General features: G+C 36.7%; 1 protein-coding gene across 7 annotated transcripts in view; it reads right to left on the bottom strand.

Annotated features, from left to right (window-relative positions):
* The window catches only part of HDAC9 (histone deacetylase 9), a 472,156-nt gene that overhangs the window by 398,321 nt on the left and 56,911 nt on the right, over positions 1 to 16,924 (bottom strand). The window contains exon 1 of one of the 7 annotated variants that reach the window (XM_065051248.1): positions 1,808 to 9,705. The exons of the other annotated variants lie outside the window; for them this stretch is intronic. Coding sequence (XP_064907320.1) covers positions 1,808 to 1,844 — 37 coding nt within the window. The 5' untranslated portion in view covers positions 1,845 to 9,705. Of the gene's footprint in view, positions 1 to 1,807; positions 9,706 to 16,924 lie in introns of those variants that run through there. 7 annotated transcript variants of the gene reach the window in all.

The following is a 16,924-nucleotide window of genomic DNA, read 5'->3' as shown; positions in this document are numbered from 1 at the left end:
ACAAATGAGGGAAATATTTGAAGAATTCCAAGAGGATCTCCTCTAGCTGGAGAACTGGGTACAAGAACGATAATAATAAACTTCTGTGTAAAGAAGCAGAGGGCAATATTAAGGGTTAAGGTGTTCAAAAAACAATCTTATTTTGTCACTTCAGTAAGAACAAGTTACTTGCTAATTACCTGCATGTTGCCCAGAGGATGGCCTCAAAAAGCAACAAATTTTGCAGCTATTACTACCACATACCTTATTTACTACTGTTAGATTTTAATATTTTTTTTTTCCTTACAGGACTTACTGGATGTTTTCCTTGATGGCTCTCCAAAAACATTGGTATTAAAAATAAGCTATGTGAAAATTTTTCATTACAGCACACCCATATTTTAGGGCAAGGGTGGCTGACAAACACAAGGTCTCTTCTAGCTGAACCTTCCGTGGTCCACCATGTTTTCTTGTACAAGATTCAAAATAATTACTTGTACTATTTTTTCAGTATGAGAATATAAATAAAAACAAAATTTAAAAACATTTTTACCAACATCATGAAACTCCTGAAACATTTGGCTTAATGTTTTTGTCTTTCAAAAGTAAATACTCAAATGTAAGAAGAAAACATAGAAGTAACTTTGCAAATACCTATTGTAAAAACTGTAAAGTATCAGTGCAAATAGACTGCTTGCAATAAAGCAGAATGAATTAAGGTGTTAACATCATGTCTTGAAAGAAGAACCTAAAAGGTATCACCAACTTTTTAATGATGACCTCACTAGGAAAAACATCCATTACTAAGGTTTATTGTTTGTTTCTTTTGTGTTTGGTTTTTGGGATTTTTTAATTGGGTTCATTTTTTTGGGCTAGGAAAAGTATCATTAAAAAGCAGCTAATACATTTCAAATAAAGCTATTAAGTAAAGATATATACTGACAACAGAAATTAGTGCAATCTGCTAAATGAACACTGCTATAAAACTGATTCTGAACTGGTGTGCCTTTCCCTAGTTTTGTGTATATTTAGCCACATCACAGACACGTTATCAATAAGAAATAAAGAAACAGCTGGAACAGCTGAAATCCATATTAAAATTTTTGGCTACACACTAAGAATCCAGTCTACCTCTGATTCAGACCAGTAAAAGCAGACTAGAGCCCTCAATTCTACTGCTGCTGAGATAACAGGCTTGAACTTCATACAGACTTTATGGTTGATTGACAGTTTTTGAGCACAGCAAGTGTAAAATCATCTTATTTTAGTCTTAACTATATGTCTCCACTGTAAGACAACTTTACTTCAGCTTGCCTAGTGTATTTAAAAGTGAAATTATTGAAAAGTATTTGCTCGTTTATTTAGCCTATTATTTAGGATTTTAAACTATAGAAACCATGAAATAAGAATTTTTCAACCAGCAAGTGGTAACGGCAACCAACAGAAATGGCTTCAGCCTGTGAAGGACAGCACAGCATAAAATACATTACTTGTAAGGGAAATGGAAGTTCATATTTCAACTAATTCAAAATCCATCAATTAAACCTTTTAGACCTTATGGGTTTGCATTGTTTTTTCAACTGTTGTTATTATTATTTTGGTAGTTAGCCTGTAATTTGTCAAGGAAATATACCTTCTGACCCTGCATGAACTTTGTTGCTAAGGCAGGAATGTGTCTGGATTTGTTTACTAGGAACAACACACAGGATCATATTATTTTATGATTCTGAAAAAATAAAACAAAGCAATACATCTTATTTAAATTCTAATCACAGACAATCACTTCCAATTCAATTTTCTTTTTAGATCTTAAATGAAAGAAACTTACCAGTTAGAGCGTACATGGTCTCGTTTATGTGACTCATGGTGGTTTAGAAAGCTAGTAAGGCTCCTCTGATATTAAAAGCAACAATGAAGGGAAGTGGTTAGTCAACTAGCTGGTTCTGTTATTCCCTCCCACTTCTCACAGCAGTACCTAACACTGTAGGTTCATTATCCAGCTTACCATTCCAACTCTTCCTTTTGTTTGTTTTAAAAAGAAATAAATAACAATAAAAGCACCACACGAGCTTTGCAGGATTATTACAGTGTTTAAAACCTGGTGTTCAATAACTACAAAAACAATGAGATAGGAAGGAAAAAAAAAATTGTACCTAGGAGTAGTTTTTCTCATTGACACTTAGAACTGAAGCTAATAAAATGCAAACCATTCCACATTAGTGAGGATGGAAGAATAAATTAGCTAGATATGTAATTAGTCAAGTTACCTAACAGACTTGATCAAGCTGACTTTGGAGTCAATGGACAGGAAATTTTATGCAGGCATTTATGCATCTGTACATGAACAGAAGATGCAATCTAACAAAATTTTAGTATTTTACAGCCACTTCATACAGGTCAAAGTGACCAAGGGTAACAAGAGACAGAAAAGAACTTAGAGTGACATAATTTTTTTTTTTTTTTTTTAATTAGCATGCTTAATATTTTACTTAAAGCCACATTTGTAAATGCATTTTCACACATGCACTGTATACTTCTGTATGTCAAATTACAATTTCACTGCTGCCCTATGATTTTTTTCTAATATACAATGTTTAACATCATGTGTAAAAGGAACTCTGAAAGAATTAACCCAATCTCAGTGTCCTGATTTAGTAAGTTCCTTTAAAACAAAGAAATTCCACTTTTAGCAACAGTATTGGGAGGAGAGAGGGGTAGAAAAAAAAAACAAGAAAAATAAATAGGACATCTCCCTTTGGTTTTGTGCATTAAAATAACATAAAACAGATTAAGACAGGTTGGTTAAGCCACAGAAAGAGTCCAAGTTTATCTTTACATTTGTGGTCTCATGGTTTACTCAATGCTTTCCTTTGGCCTTTGTAAAGTACCTCAAAGATTTAGTGCTTAAGAAGTCCACAGGTTTTGGTGTTTTGAGTTACTTTAGATAAATCATAAACTAGATCAATGTTCAACTTCTCTAGCTATTAAAAGAAAAGAAATCCCTCACATCAAGAAACCTTGAGTGAAGCCACATAGAACTGCACTCTCTGTGTCCAGCAGCCTCCAGCTGCTCTCCTGCTTGGAGAAGTAAGTTTGCATAAGAGTTTTCAATGTACCCAGCAAGAGTCTATCAAGTGTTCATCACCATCCTCTTTCACGGCAGGACAATTTTAATAGCCAAAGCCCATTTGCTGCAGCTTGCCAGTGCAGAAGACCATACAACAGTACCATTAATTTCTTGGGTATTTACTCACTGAACAGCCTCTGTGGAATCATTTCCCTTCTCCTGGGAGGAAAAGAAGATAGGATCTGGCGAGAAAGAGACTCTCCAGAACCCGGTGAAAACATAACTTGGGGAGGTTATGAAAAAAGACTTTACTCACGTGTGGACGTGTGGACTAAGCAACGCTACCTTGATTTTGAAGCAATTTCCTGGTATAGCAAGCAAATATTTCATGTTCACAAACTCATCGCACTACAACTGCTGTGCATTCCCCCATCTCCCTATTAAAATACTGTCCCATAGTTCCATTTCCTTGATGGTTAAAATATCTATACCATTTCCAACAGATACATACTCCTGGCTGGTCTGTAACCACTGCTTCTTAACACTAAAGCTGTCCTTTAGCTTATTGAGAGCTTTTCCCTTCCTTGTAATGGCTGGAACAGTATAAAGAGATCTGAGCCTGAGAGATTTGAGCAGTTTTGACAGCTTTCCACTACACATATTCAGGGAAATTGGGGGTGGGCAGGTGGGTGTGTCTTTAGCCATGCTGCACATGCCAAGAAAATGTGTTCTTTTAAGGCTTTTAATTTTTTTCTTTCAGAAGTAATTCCTAAACTGGCTCATTCAAAGTCATTCTCATTTTTTCAGCATGTACTCCAGTATCTATGTGCCATACACGCTCTGTGAAATTATTATTATCCATGCAAATAATTTTCTCCTTTATCCCCTAAGGTATTCATCATTTTTGAATGTTCACTGAAGAGGAGAATTTTCCTCTCTTTCTCTACACATCACAGATTTTCTCTCTACCTGGTTCTTTAAAATATATATTTGAATTAACAGAGTTTCTGAAAGCAAGTAATTCGTAATGTGGGAGATAATAATCATTTAGACATTATCATTTAAAAGTATACTCTGATTTGTAACTCCTTGCTATGTGCAATATCATATTTTGCTTATTATTTGTGAAATGAATGGCACATTATTTGTGTTATTCCAACAGAGAATTATATGGTTTCCCTTTTGTATCCTCTATCCAGGATGCTTTGCCTTGCTGATTTCCAAGTATTTGTCAAGCTTACAGGGCAGACACTCGTCTTCAAGTCAAATACTCAAAAAAACAGTGCCTCATGCACCCCAAAGGCTTAAAAAGCAAGACAATAAATTGTGCAAGCTGACAGTTGGACAAGCAGGCATTTAAAATATAGTTTTAAAAAAGTGAAGGTAAGAGAGTGCTAGATGTGATAACACAGACCCAAGAATTCTATACGTTTGGGTTTTCTATTACTGACTAAATAATAGTGCAGTGCTACTACAAATATTATATATAATTAGAAAAAGAAAAAAGAAAAAGAAAAGAGTAAAGTGAAACAAGTGATACATTTTCTACTTCAGAAGATCACCTAGACAGCTTTACAGTATTCCCTGGATTTCCAGCTGCAGATGATCCAGAAATTTCAGCTGTAATGTATCACAGAAAGTTGTCTATAGTAAAACCTGGAACAGAATTCAGTCTAATCAAGGGTAAGACCCTTCGCTGGAGCAGATGTGTACTCCACTGCTGACTTCAGCAGAACCACAGTGATACAGCCTCATCAAACAAGGATGTGGAAGATTAATTCTTACAGTGCTTTAGCCTGTTCACCAGTCAGTATAATATTCTGTAGCTTTCAGAACCAGCCATTAACCCACCCGATTGTTAGGTGGAAAAAAACTGAGAAATCATCACAGAAGTCCATGTAAAAGCTTATCTACATTAAAATCATCGCTACCAGCAGGCTTTCAAGATACAATTGTTTTAAACAAATCAGAGTCCACTGAAACATTTCTATAAACAGAAAAGGGGAGCAATGCTTTATGCATGTTAACTATATCCCAAAAGAAAACACCTACACTAGAACAGCCTCCCAAAAAGCAGCTCTCAGATTCTCTAAATCCAATAAACAAACTATTCCAACTTCCATGAAGAGCTTTACACATTTTTCCTGAACATCTCTGGAAGCCCTCAGAGAAACAAAGCTGGAGATCGTATCAGTATGTCCTGCACGTGACTCTCCTCTGTATCTGCTTGTGCCTTTTCTACAGATTATGGGACAGCATTAGATAGGGCATTTACTTAAATAACAAGAACAGAGTCAAATTTCCAGTGTTAGGGTTTGCATCATATAAAGGGAATACTATCTTCTGCTCTAGAAGAAACAATTTAAAAATCCTTTTAATACCGGCTGAAATCTCAGCAATCATTTGCACAGTGGCTTATCAAGAAACAGTAAACATGAAAAACTGATAGCAGATATAAGTTACTGTGCTGGAGATAGTGTAGGAGCATAGAGCTTTCTTCATATGTCATGATACACATAATAAGGATGCCACCTGACAAACACCACGCCAGACATCAGGGCACCCCACACATTTCGGTGTAGTTAACTATAGTGTCTACTACCCTACTCATTCTACTTCTACATGTGCAAATACTGCTGTGTTTGCTCAGATGTTTCTAATAATTTAATACCACCACTGCAGAAAAAAATAGCTACATGTTTCACTTAGAAAGAAAAAATATGCTGAAGTAGGAAAACTTTTGTTTTATATATTAAATATCTATTTTTCTGCTAGTGTAACTGTTAACTGCAAGTATCTAGCCAATTTCTAAAAATCAACCTTGCTCTCTCGAGAAATCATTACAGCTCTCCTTAAAATAAAAACAAATAAAGATGCTTAAACTGTTCCAATCCCCATTTAGGCCAGTTGTTATGCATTACTGAAATTCCTTGAGGAAGTGCAACATTTACAAATTTGGACAGCTTGTTTCGTTTCCCTAAGCTATTTCTTTATAATCTCTTTGCCCAAAGGGCGGGGTGAGAAGAAAAAAGGCAGAATCTAAAAAAAGGTGCTCATATGGACAAAACAGAAATGCCACCTTTAGAACTGAGTTTTCATTACTACAAGTTCTGGTCTGTTCAATGGACTGAAAAAGCTCCTAATAAATTTTACAATGCCAGGACTGCACATCCCGATGTGTGGATAGCATGTGCTACAGCACAGCCCTCAGCTAGTCACAGGACCTGGGTTTCCTGAAAGTTTTTTTTTTAAATAGCAAAACTCTTCCAGTATTGCTGTTCCCAGCGTCCCGGCAGCGCTGCCTGCAGTGGCCCTTCCCAAGGCCGAGAGCTCCATTTGAGGAAAGCTTGGGGATTATTCTTCTTGCAGCAGAATCAACCTCAGCTGTTCCTGTTCCAACCACCTTGAGGCTTCTCTAACATGCAAAGACTCCAAGACTGAACAGTCACTAAACTATATGAGAACCTTTCTTGATCCTGTGTCAAGTTACACAACAAGCAAATTTACTTTATAAAGACAGAGTATTTTCAGAGTCTAGAAGACAAATGTAACTGGAGTCTGCATGGCTGTTGGTACAGGTCCCTCAAGCTGTTCCTGGATGGAGTCACTCCAAGAAGGTTCAGCTCTGCCTCCTCCACAAGCAATAGTCACAAACTAGTGTCTATGTTCGTATGCTACCCATGTTCCACAGCCAGAAAATAAAATGTATTTTGTAGATGTTCTTATACCATGGATTCTCACTGTGTGAAAAGACTGAGCAGGCTGAAGCTTCCAAAGCTATTTTAGGTTGTTTTCCTAGATGTTTTCTTCTATCATCCAATATCCCATTACTTTTCATTATGTGATCTGGGCCACTCTTCAGTTTGACTTAAAAAAAACAGATGACCAAAGCAACAGCTGTGAATCTGTTGCAAAGGATTGCACATCTGAATTAAAACTCTTAGATGAAATTTACTACTTGTCTTAAACCATACCTGTTTGGGAAATTTTCTTACATATACCTGTCAAAACCCAGAATGATCAGCACCTGAAGCACAAGACCAAACCACTAACAACAAAAGCATAATTGTTTTCCATCTAACATGGTGTGATAGTTCATTTGCAAAATGCTTACACAATTAAAATAGTGATTTTCACATCTGTCCACAGGCATGTGTGTGTGAAACGATACCACCTCGTGTAACATTTTGTGTAACAGCTCTCCGTCCTCAATGCTTACACACACTTGGTACTTCACAATGCGTTCCAGACGCTCCCTTTACCCTCAGCGTGAAAGATGACAAAACAAGCATTAAAGGTTGTTTATGACCCCACTGCTAAAAATTACTGTCACAGGATGCTAAGAGTGAAAAAAATCTAAACAAGATTAGATCAGACAGGATGAGATCTGCTCTCTCACTCTGCACATTTCAGAGTATGCAGCGGCTATGGAAATAATCCAAAATACTAGTGTATACAAGTCAAATTTGGCATAATTTCTCATTGAAAACTACGCACTTACAACAAGTTCAAAAATAGTAAAGTTGGCTTCCAAAGCCTTTTAAAAATTTCCTTTAATTTCCAGATGACATACTGAAAATATGAAAAATGGCATGAAATGTGTTACAGATTCGGTGCCTGAAGCAGTAGTTTAAAACACTCAGTGATTTTTTTATTCACCTTTTGTCGCTTTCAAGGTGTCAATTTTTAGCTTATGTGTTCCAGATATACCAGTCCAGTGTTTTAAAGAACCTAAAAATAGACCCTCAAAATGTGAGTCAGAAACATAAAAAAAGAAGTATAAAATCCCTGGTCAGTTTGGAGAACACTGACCTGGTATAGCTGGAAAATGTACATTTGCAGGAGGAAAAAAATGGTGCAGAGGATAAAAGACTCCAATTCTGTTTTTCAGAGTGGGTGGGGAAGGAGACAAAGGACAAGTGTTGCTGCATGAATTCTGCAACTACTCTTCATCATGTTTTCTAACATATGGCATGGATGCACAAGGCTCCAAATGAGGAGCATTTTGGATGGAGCTCCTTTTTTTAAATCACAAGAATAAACAAGTAAAATAGAGTAGTAGGATTGTATCTACAGAGGGAACACCATATAAAGCACTTTGCTCCTCCTTATCACAGAAAAGTCTCTTCTACCTTCTCTACAAATCCTGTATCAAAACGGGCAGAGAGCATATTCCACCTGTTGATTTTGACCAGAAGACCTCAACGGGATTACTCCAAAACTGCCCAGATTTCATAGCTATAGAGGCTAGCAATGTTCTTGTATTTTCATGTCTTTTTACCAATAATTTACCTATCATTTAAGTTTCCAGGCTACATCTGAAATCTATATTAGGACGAGATCTGGACATGTATCAGTTATTCCTCTGCATACTTATTTCACAGAAAATAAAACTTGTTACGTGGCCCAGCCAGGAACTACAGAATGTAGCAGTAAGTACCCATGGAACAGATCCCAGATACACAGAAAGATCATTAAATTCACAAGGATGATTTTTTTTATCACCAGAAGACAATTCCAAACACCAAATACACACTTGTGCATTAAAGTCTGAACAGTAGAAAGACTATCTTACCTCCTATACATCCCTTTTATAGCACTACTTCAGATACAGAGATGACTGCTGGCTCAGAGGAAAGTGACCCCCCCTTTTCCAGGGAATTGTACATGCGAGTGCTAAAGTTACTGTATTTACTTAGTCTCATACTTTCAGCATTACAGAGAAAATATCGGAAAAAAACAGAGGAGGAAAACCCCATAAGGATTCTTTTTCTCCTAATTTCTCAATCATTTTCTATCTTCATTTTGTAAGCTTCCTTTTTACCTTGTTTCTCCCCAACAGCAGCAACACAGGTAAGTTTATAACACAGGTACTAAGGGGATCAGGCTGGTTATTCAACAATCATGAGAGAGGGAGAGAAAGAGAACTAGGTTAAAAATACACCTATTGAATGATTATTATACGCCTAATGCCAGCTGAATTCTTCAACCTCTCCCTGCTTTCCCCCCCTGAACTCTGTATGTCTCTCCTTTGCCAATATTTCTTCTTCTGAGAAAGAAGTCCTGCATCATCACTTCTGTCTTACAGACAGCAAATGACAGCAAGTGGCATGTAGATTTTTGAAGTGCAAGCGATTCAGAAAAGAAAAATATTTATTTACAATTTACAATTTATTTACTGATTTTTGTTCTGCAAAGACTGCCCTAGGGTCTAGTATTTTCAAACTGGCACCTCCTGAATAGTGAAATTTTAACAATTAAGATTTTATTTTACATAATTACTCCTGAAGCTTTCAAAGCTCAGCCAGCTTTACACTGAGTATGTAGAGCTTGACTAACAGAGCAGCTCTATATGGATTTTATGTGGTAATGCCTTAGGTTTTAGTTATTCCACATCCAACTGCAACTTAATCTTCTAATCTCTTGTTCTACTCATCAGTATGACTTTTACATATGCCAATCTCTAATTGTTTAAGGAGAAGCTTAAAAAAAGGAAAGGGAAAAAAAAAAAAAAAAGGAGGGGCATTTAAAGGCAGCGATTTTTAACAACTTGGTGTCAAGTTTCACTTCACTTTCTTTAGAAAGAAAATAATCTCTTGCATGAAATAGAGAGATTTCTATACATTAAAGTTTTAATCCTCAAAGCAGGACTTAATATATTCCGCCCCTCCCCCCCCCCCTTTTTTTTAAAGCAAAATTTGTTCTTATCTGCTGAGGCATGGAAAAATTTGAACAATATTGCACAAGTGATTCTACTGGAATAGTTTTCCAGTGTCTAAGCACATATACCCAAGTGCTTTCTCTAGTAACTTCAGAATCTGCTCCAATGTTGTCTTCATTTTTAATTCTAACAGGAGATACCTGCATTTGGCTGTCAGTGTCTTTAAATAGTAAGCAATAGTATGGCTCTGCAACGTACCTTTCTTGTAAGAAAAAAAAAATAGCCTGCAATTATCACTGTATGGTACCCTGTATATCAGTGCACACTCAAACACAAAAAGTGCCTATTATCAGAACTGTTACAGACTGCAAAATATGCACCTTTAAGGCAGTGCAGCAATTTAACAATGATGCTGCTTCTTGAAATAACTATATTAGAAGAATGAGCATTAAACAACTTCTAATGGCTATGTCTACAGAAGACTTTGAGGCACTAAGCCACAGATCTTTCTCATCTGAAATTTATATTTAGATCCGTAATTTCTTTTATCTGTATACCAATTTCTCATTGTTACAGAACATATGCTCTTCCTCAAAATAACTTGCTATTTTTGTACTATTACTCAGCCGCATACTTCCACAAAGCTGCAAGTGTTACTTCAGATAAACTTAGCGGCTCTTTGGCGAGTTTCCATGTTACTTTAATGACAGAAAAAAAAAAGACCACCTAATGAAGCACACTCCTGTACTTCCCTCCACCAAACCCAAGTTTGAGTGAGGGCAACAAAACCAGTTGTTTATCATTCCCCAGTTGACTGGTAAGGATGGAGGAGAGGTAAAAGGACGAGTTCTTGCACGTTTCCCGTCTGGAAGAAGCACTGTGGACAGGAACAGTATCATATCCTATCTCTTACTAACTTTGATAACGTTATCTGCTATTTTCAGTGTTTCTGAGTGCAAAATAGTAGCAGTCCAAATTGTAAGATTCTTTCAATAAAGGACTGATGAAAGAGAATGTTCAGCATCCACAAGATTTAACAAAACTCTTCACAAATCTGATAAGCATCTTTCTAAATCTTTGATTTGACACATTCAGCTACAGTAATTTAAAGTTCAAATGTTTTAGATAAATTATCATTGCCTCACTAAATGCTATTCAGACATTAGGCAATCTTTGAATTTAATAGTCATACTGCACACTACCACTTCCAGAACATGTTTGCATCAGCTGTCATCATTAGTACACTAATGCCATTTCACCTCCCAGTAACAAGCATGACCACACAAGACATACATTTCAGCACCAAAAGGTCTTATTTTATCCTTAGAAGTAATTTACTGCAACGACAGAAATATGTTCGTTTTACTATGTATTTTTTAAAATAAAGGTACCCCACACACTTCACATTGAAATAAGGTATTTTAGTATTCTTCAAAAGGCAGTAGCGGGTTCCTTCCTATAGGATTAAAAAAACAATTTTACAGTCCTCTTCTCCATTTTGATCATCACAATAGAGTCAAATTTGTACAAACATGGAAAAATAGGAATTTAGCATGACAATGCTACTTGCTACAACACATTTGGTTTTTATTCTAAGCCTGCATACATTTCTTCCCAACTATATTCTTTCTTTTCTGTCTTACATAGCTATTTCAGGATACATTATGTGGGTTTTAATCATATAAAGTAATACATCCTCATGCAAAAAAATCTCATTTGTTTAATCACATATTTTGTACATATTCTACCCAAAACTGCTAAAGTCTACAGAACCAGAAATTTATCATACAGGCATGTAAATAGTTTCTAATTTAAATATATATATATTTTTTCTATAACTTAAACTAATTTTTACTCAAGTAATTTATTGGATCCTGATTTCACAACGTTAAGTCTAAAAAGGCCTCGCTAAACTTAGTGACTTTGGGCCAGTGACCTTCCTCTGCAGCTCCTCCCTGAGGAAGCTATTAAATCTCTGTCCTGATAGATCTTCAACATGTTTTGAAGATCTAACATTTAGGTAACCAGAAACTTTCCATTTGTTTGGCGATGTTCTGAGAGTAAACACACTGTTTTCATGAACTGCTTGAAGCTACAGCAAAAAAATGGTTTGGACACAACAATTCTGAAAATTGGTAGCAGATGAAGCTGCTTCATCACACAGCAATTGTCTCATATGCTGGTTGCACAGCTCTACTCCAGTAGCGCCCTAGTTCTTTGGGTAGTTTCTGGACACCCAACATGAAAAAATAATCTACAAAACTTTGTGAACTTACTTTCCCTTAAGTGCATCTTAATTTTTTTTTTTTAATTTCAGTGTTTTCTGATCTATTTTTTTTGCTACAGTCCTTCAGAGCTGACAATTATTACCCTATGAAAAATTATCCTAAGCTGTTTGTGATCATAAGTAAAACTGCCAGGACAAAAATGAGTTGGGAGGGGAGCAACCTCCAGGTGAGAGCACTGAAAGGATTGAGAAGGGGAAACAACTTCAACCCCTCCAGGCAGAACCAAAAGAAGGGATGTGACCTGTTTAGGGTGTTAGCCCCACATTTGCCAACAGAAATTAGACTGTTCTTTTACGAATATATTTCTGTTGCTATTGCCCTACCAATATTAACTATTCTGTAAGCTGCTTTTGCAGAGTTTGCCATATTTGTGACACAGCTCCTGCAAAGGACTGTTCCACGTTACACAACTGAGCAGGATGCAAAAAGATCTAAGTAGGAAATCGAGGCTGTACACTGAGAGGCACGGAGGGGACATCAGTAACGTACTGACCTTTTGTTTTCACTTTTCCATACTCTACTGTATTCCACGTGCTGCTGGTAAGTAAATTACTCTGCTTACTTAAAACTAGAGAACAAAGGCAAAAAGTCAAACAGCCATGCTGGTTTAGCCATCAGAAATCCACTCTCTATTACAAAGTTATCCCCATAGATGAAAGTCTTCAAATTTCTTGATAATAATTTGTTGTTTTCTCTCCATTAAGTGAGGATGAACTGAGCTCAGGTTACTTTTTTTTCTTTTTAAACTGGAATGAACTACAAAATCTCGTAATTTAAGAATTCAGAAGTCAACAAAGATAACATGCAACAACTTCAGCTGAATGCTAGATGAAATACAAGATAGGACCAGTATCTTGTTTTTATCAATATTTGCAAGCAGATATCCAGAGAAAATAATAGAACATATACGACACTTCCCTAAATACTATTCCAGATTCCAAACCCTTTCCACTCAAAGAACTTTCTGAGGCAGATATAACTGCTGTATACTAAGAAACCTTCATGCATTTCTCGCCATAAACTTGTCCAGACTCCTTTTAGACCCAGAGAAACTGCTAGAAGCTCCTCCCAAGTCCAACTGAACCAACACCAGCCAGGCCCAAGACAGACCCACCACTGGCCAAGGCTGAGACCATGAGCAACAGTGGTAGAACCTCTGTGATAACGTAGTTAAGAAGGGGCAAAAAAACCCTACGCAACTGCAGCCAACCAGGGCCAACCCACCAGAACTGACAAACAACACGGCTACACTTACACATGCCAGTCGAAAACCTTACGTCTGGCACCTGAAACATTCATTTGGCCCACACCATAGTGCAATACACCTCCAGAGCTAACTAACCCCATGCATTCAAACTATCAAATAAAAACCTGTACTAGAATATTTGAATCATTATTCAACTTAAATGTCTGTGATTCTGCTCTCTTGGTTTCATTGAGCCAATTCCCAGTGAATTTGTTGTCCAGTTCTGCTGGATCTTTAAAATTCTGAAATTACAGGAAAACTTCTGGATTCTTATTAAAAAAGAAATCAAACAAAAAACACAAACAAACAAACAAAAACAAACAAAATAATAATAAAAAAAAATCACTTCAGACTCATTGATTTTACTTAAACTTCGAACCATAATGAAGGCTCTCATTCTTCGGATGAGAGCCTTATACAGTTACCTGTCTAAAGTATGTGCTGTTCAATTCCCATGTCACACATTGTTGTGATTGCACCTATTACAGTTTATAAAGAAAACCCTAAACCCAGTGTACCTTACATTACTTGCATGTGTTTCAAAAGAGTATGTAATTTAAAAGAAATGCTTCAGGAAATTATTATTGTTTGTTAAGGAAAGCATCTTTCTCACAATCCTACATCCACATTGAAATAACCCAAGAATTTGTCAAACACCAGCTATTCAGCAGATACAAGAAATATAACCTGATACGCAAAAAAGTATTAGGAGTTCGAATTATGCATTTATTGGGTAAAATGTTAGTATCTTCATTTTAAGTGCATATTTCTACATCACAAAACAGACTTCATTTTCCACCTTCAAGAAAACTAACTTCATATTCAGCCTACTGTTATATAACCCTGATCAATACTATTAACTCCTTCAAGTCTTGCATTTTTTGGCAAAGAAATATTTTATCAATAAAAATAAAGCATGATAGTGAACAAAAATCCAGAATTTTGAGGTTTAATGAGGAACATTAGTAAACTTTTTTGAATGTAATAAGTAGTTTTATCTCTTCAAGCATCCAAGAGACATGCCAAATGCGTATATAAGAAGTACTTGCATTTCTTTTACCTTTAAATTATCTTTTCCAGTATATTAGAATATAAGTATGCAGGAATTGAAAAGATATGGAAATACAAGCCCTCTAAAGCCATTTTCAACAAAATTATTTTAATTTATTCAGGATAGAAATGCAAATAAATCTTTTGAACACATACTGAGCACAGAAGATTGCAATGAGACTTCAATATGATTATTATAACATGGCAGGGAGTGGAGAGAAGTATTAGTGTGACAGCTTAGAAAAGAGACCTAAGTATACAGCTATCAGATAAGCACTGACAGGGTTCAGTGCCTTTCAATCCATGAGTAGCAACAATAATTTTCAAACTAGTATCAGAAAATCCCACAAAATAATCCAACTCTTTCACTGGAAAGCCCAATATGCAATAACACAGGATAGTTAAAAAATATATATAATATCTTTAATATAAGAAAGATGAGAGCTGCTAGTATGTCTCATTGCTGCTTGAGGCTGAGAAGACCTTGTGTTGAGTACAACTGTCTGATCTCTCTTATCTCTTATGCACCTTCCTTTTGCTTCTTTCTCTTTTCTCCCAAAGATATTTTATGTAAATATAGGAAAGAGGTCTACAAGGTGCATCAGGCTTCTCTCTGGGAGAAAGAGTGACAAGCAATATTATACTTATGCAATACTAATTAGTTAATTTGGATACTAATAACAGCTATACATCCACCCTAATTAATACTAAAATGGTTTCATTCACTGAACCTCACAGACCTTTTTAGTTTTTTCCTTAATTTATTGTGACAAATGATACAGAAACATAGGATAGTTTGGGTTGAAAGGGACCTTCAAAGTTCATCCAGTCCTACTTTCCCACAATGAGAAGGTACATTTTCAACTAGGTTTAGAGCCACGTCCAGCCTGGCCTTGAACATTTCCAGGGACAGGGCATCTACCACCTCTCTGGGCAACCTGGTCTAACATTTTAACACCCTCATTGTAAAAAAATAAAATGTCTTCCTCATGTCTAGCATTAATCTCCCCTCTTTTAATTTAAAACCATTACCCCTTGTTCTGTCACAACAGGCCCTACTAAAAAGTCTGTCCCAGTCTTTCTTATAGGTTCCTTTTCAGTACTGAAAGGCCACAATAAGGTCTCATTGGAGCCTTCTCTTCTCCCGGCTGAACAACCCCAACTCTCTCAGCCTGTCCTCATAGGAGAGGTGTTTCATCCCTCTGATCATTTTTGTGGCCGTCCTTTGGACTCTCTCCAACAGGTCCATGTCTTTCCTGTACTGAGGACTCCAGAGCTGGACACAGAACTCAAGACAGGGCCTCACCAGAGTAGAGGGGCAGAACCAGCTCCCTCGACCTGCTGGCCATGCTCTTTTTGATGCAGCCCAAGATACAATTTGCCTTCTGAACTGCAAGCAAACATTGTTGGCTCATGTCCCATCTCTCATCCACCAGTACCCCAAGTCCTTCTTGGCTGGACTGCTCTCAAACCCTTCATCCCCCATGAGATGAGAATTGCGTTTACTCTAAAACACAGTATGATGGGGTGTGACATAACAGTACTCTTTCGAAAAGCTTAATATGGCAGTTCATCATGAAAGGAACCTAAGGGAACATGTTGAACTTGTGTCATTATATTCTTCTATTTGTACAATAGGTCAGCCAAACTTTTATGAGATAATGCAGGTCTACATGGAATGTAAATTCTGTCAGTCACACCTGATAAAATTTTTAGGAAAAGACTGAAGTTTAAACTCACTATTCCATCAATGCAAAATCTGATACAAGAGAGATACACACATCTGCCCACCACACCAAGTGACTTGTTGCTCCCCTAACCACTATTAGACACTTCCAGTTGCTCACTAGTTCTGGCTCATCCTGCCTCCTCATGGTCATTGAAACATTCAGGGTTTTGCAAACTGTTTGCGAAAAGTGTTGGCTTCTGTTAAACAGAAACAAACCCAATATATCTCACAAGTCTAGCTTAAAATACAGCTAACCTGGAATACTATATATATCTAAGAGGGGATAACTTCCAACATGGAAAGATTCTCTTTTACCACATTCTCTTCTTTCGGACCTTCTTCTACAACTTCTGCTATCCAAAAGAAATAGTAACATGGAAGACCTGCAATACCTGCACCTTTCAAGGCACAAGGGCCACAAAATCCTCAGGTAAAAAAGCATAGTTGACATTCAGGAAGAGGGTGGTATGCAATGTCTGACAGTGATTTTCAAATTGAGCAATGAACTTTAAGCAAGAACTACTCTGAACTTTAAGCAAGAACTACTCTGAACTTTAAGCAAGAACTACTCTGTGTTCAGCTACAAGGGTAGGGGAGAAACAAGAGGATCCAGCTCTCCAGAGTTTCACAAATGCATTGCTTGCAGTCTACCTCAAAGACATTTTACCAATAAAAATGCAAATCACTTTAAAGAAACTGGAAAAACGACATTGAATAGAAGCACATACAGGAAGAACATGAAATTCGAATGAGGCCCTTCCTGGGAAATTGTAAAGAGCAAGCTGGATCTCACATAGTCACAGTGAAACAAGCCCTGATACTCCCCATATTCTGCCATGTCTATTAAGAGAGGAAAAAAATGCCCTTTTTTTTGAGCACTTTGGCTGGACTACCTGTTGCCAAA

The sequence above is a fragment of the Columba livia genome, chromosome 2, assembly GCF_036013475.1.
Source record: "Columba livia isolate bColLiv1 breed racing homer chromosome 2, bColLiv1.pat.W.v2, whole genome shotgun sequence".
NCBI lineage: Eukaryota > Metazoa > Chordata > Aves > Columbiformes > Columbidae > Columba > Columba livia.
Note: the sequence above shows the minus strand (reverse complement) of the source record. Positions and strands in the feature narration are given on the sequence as shown.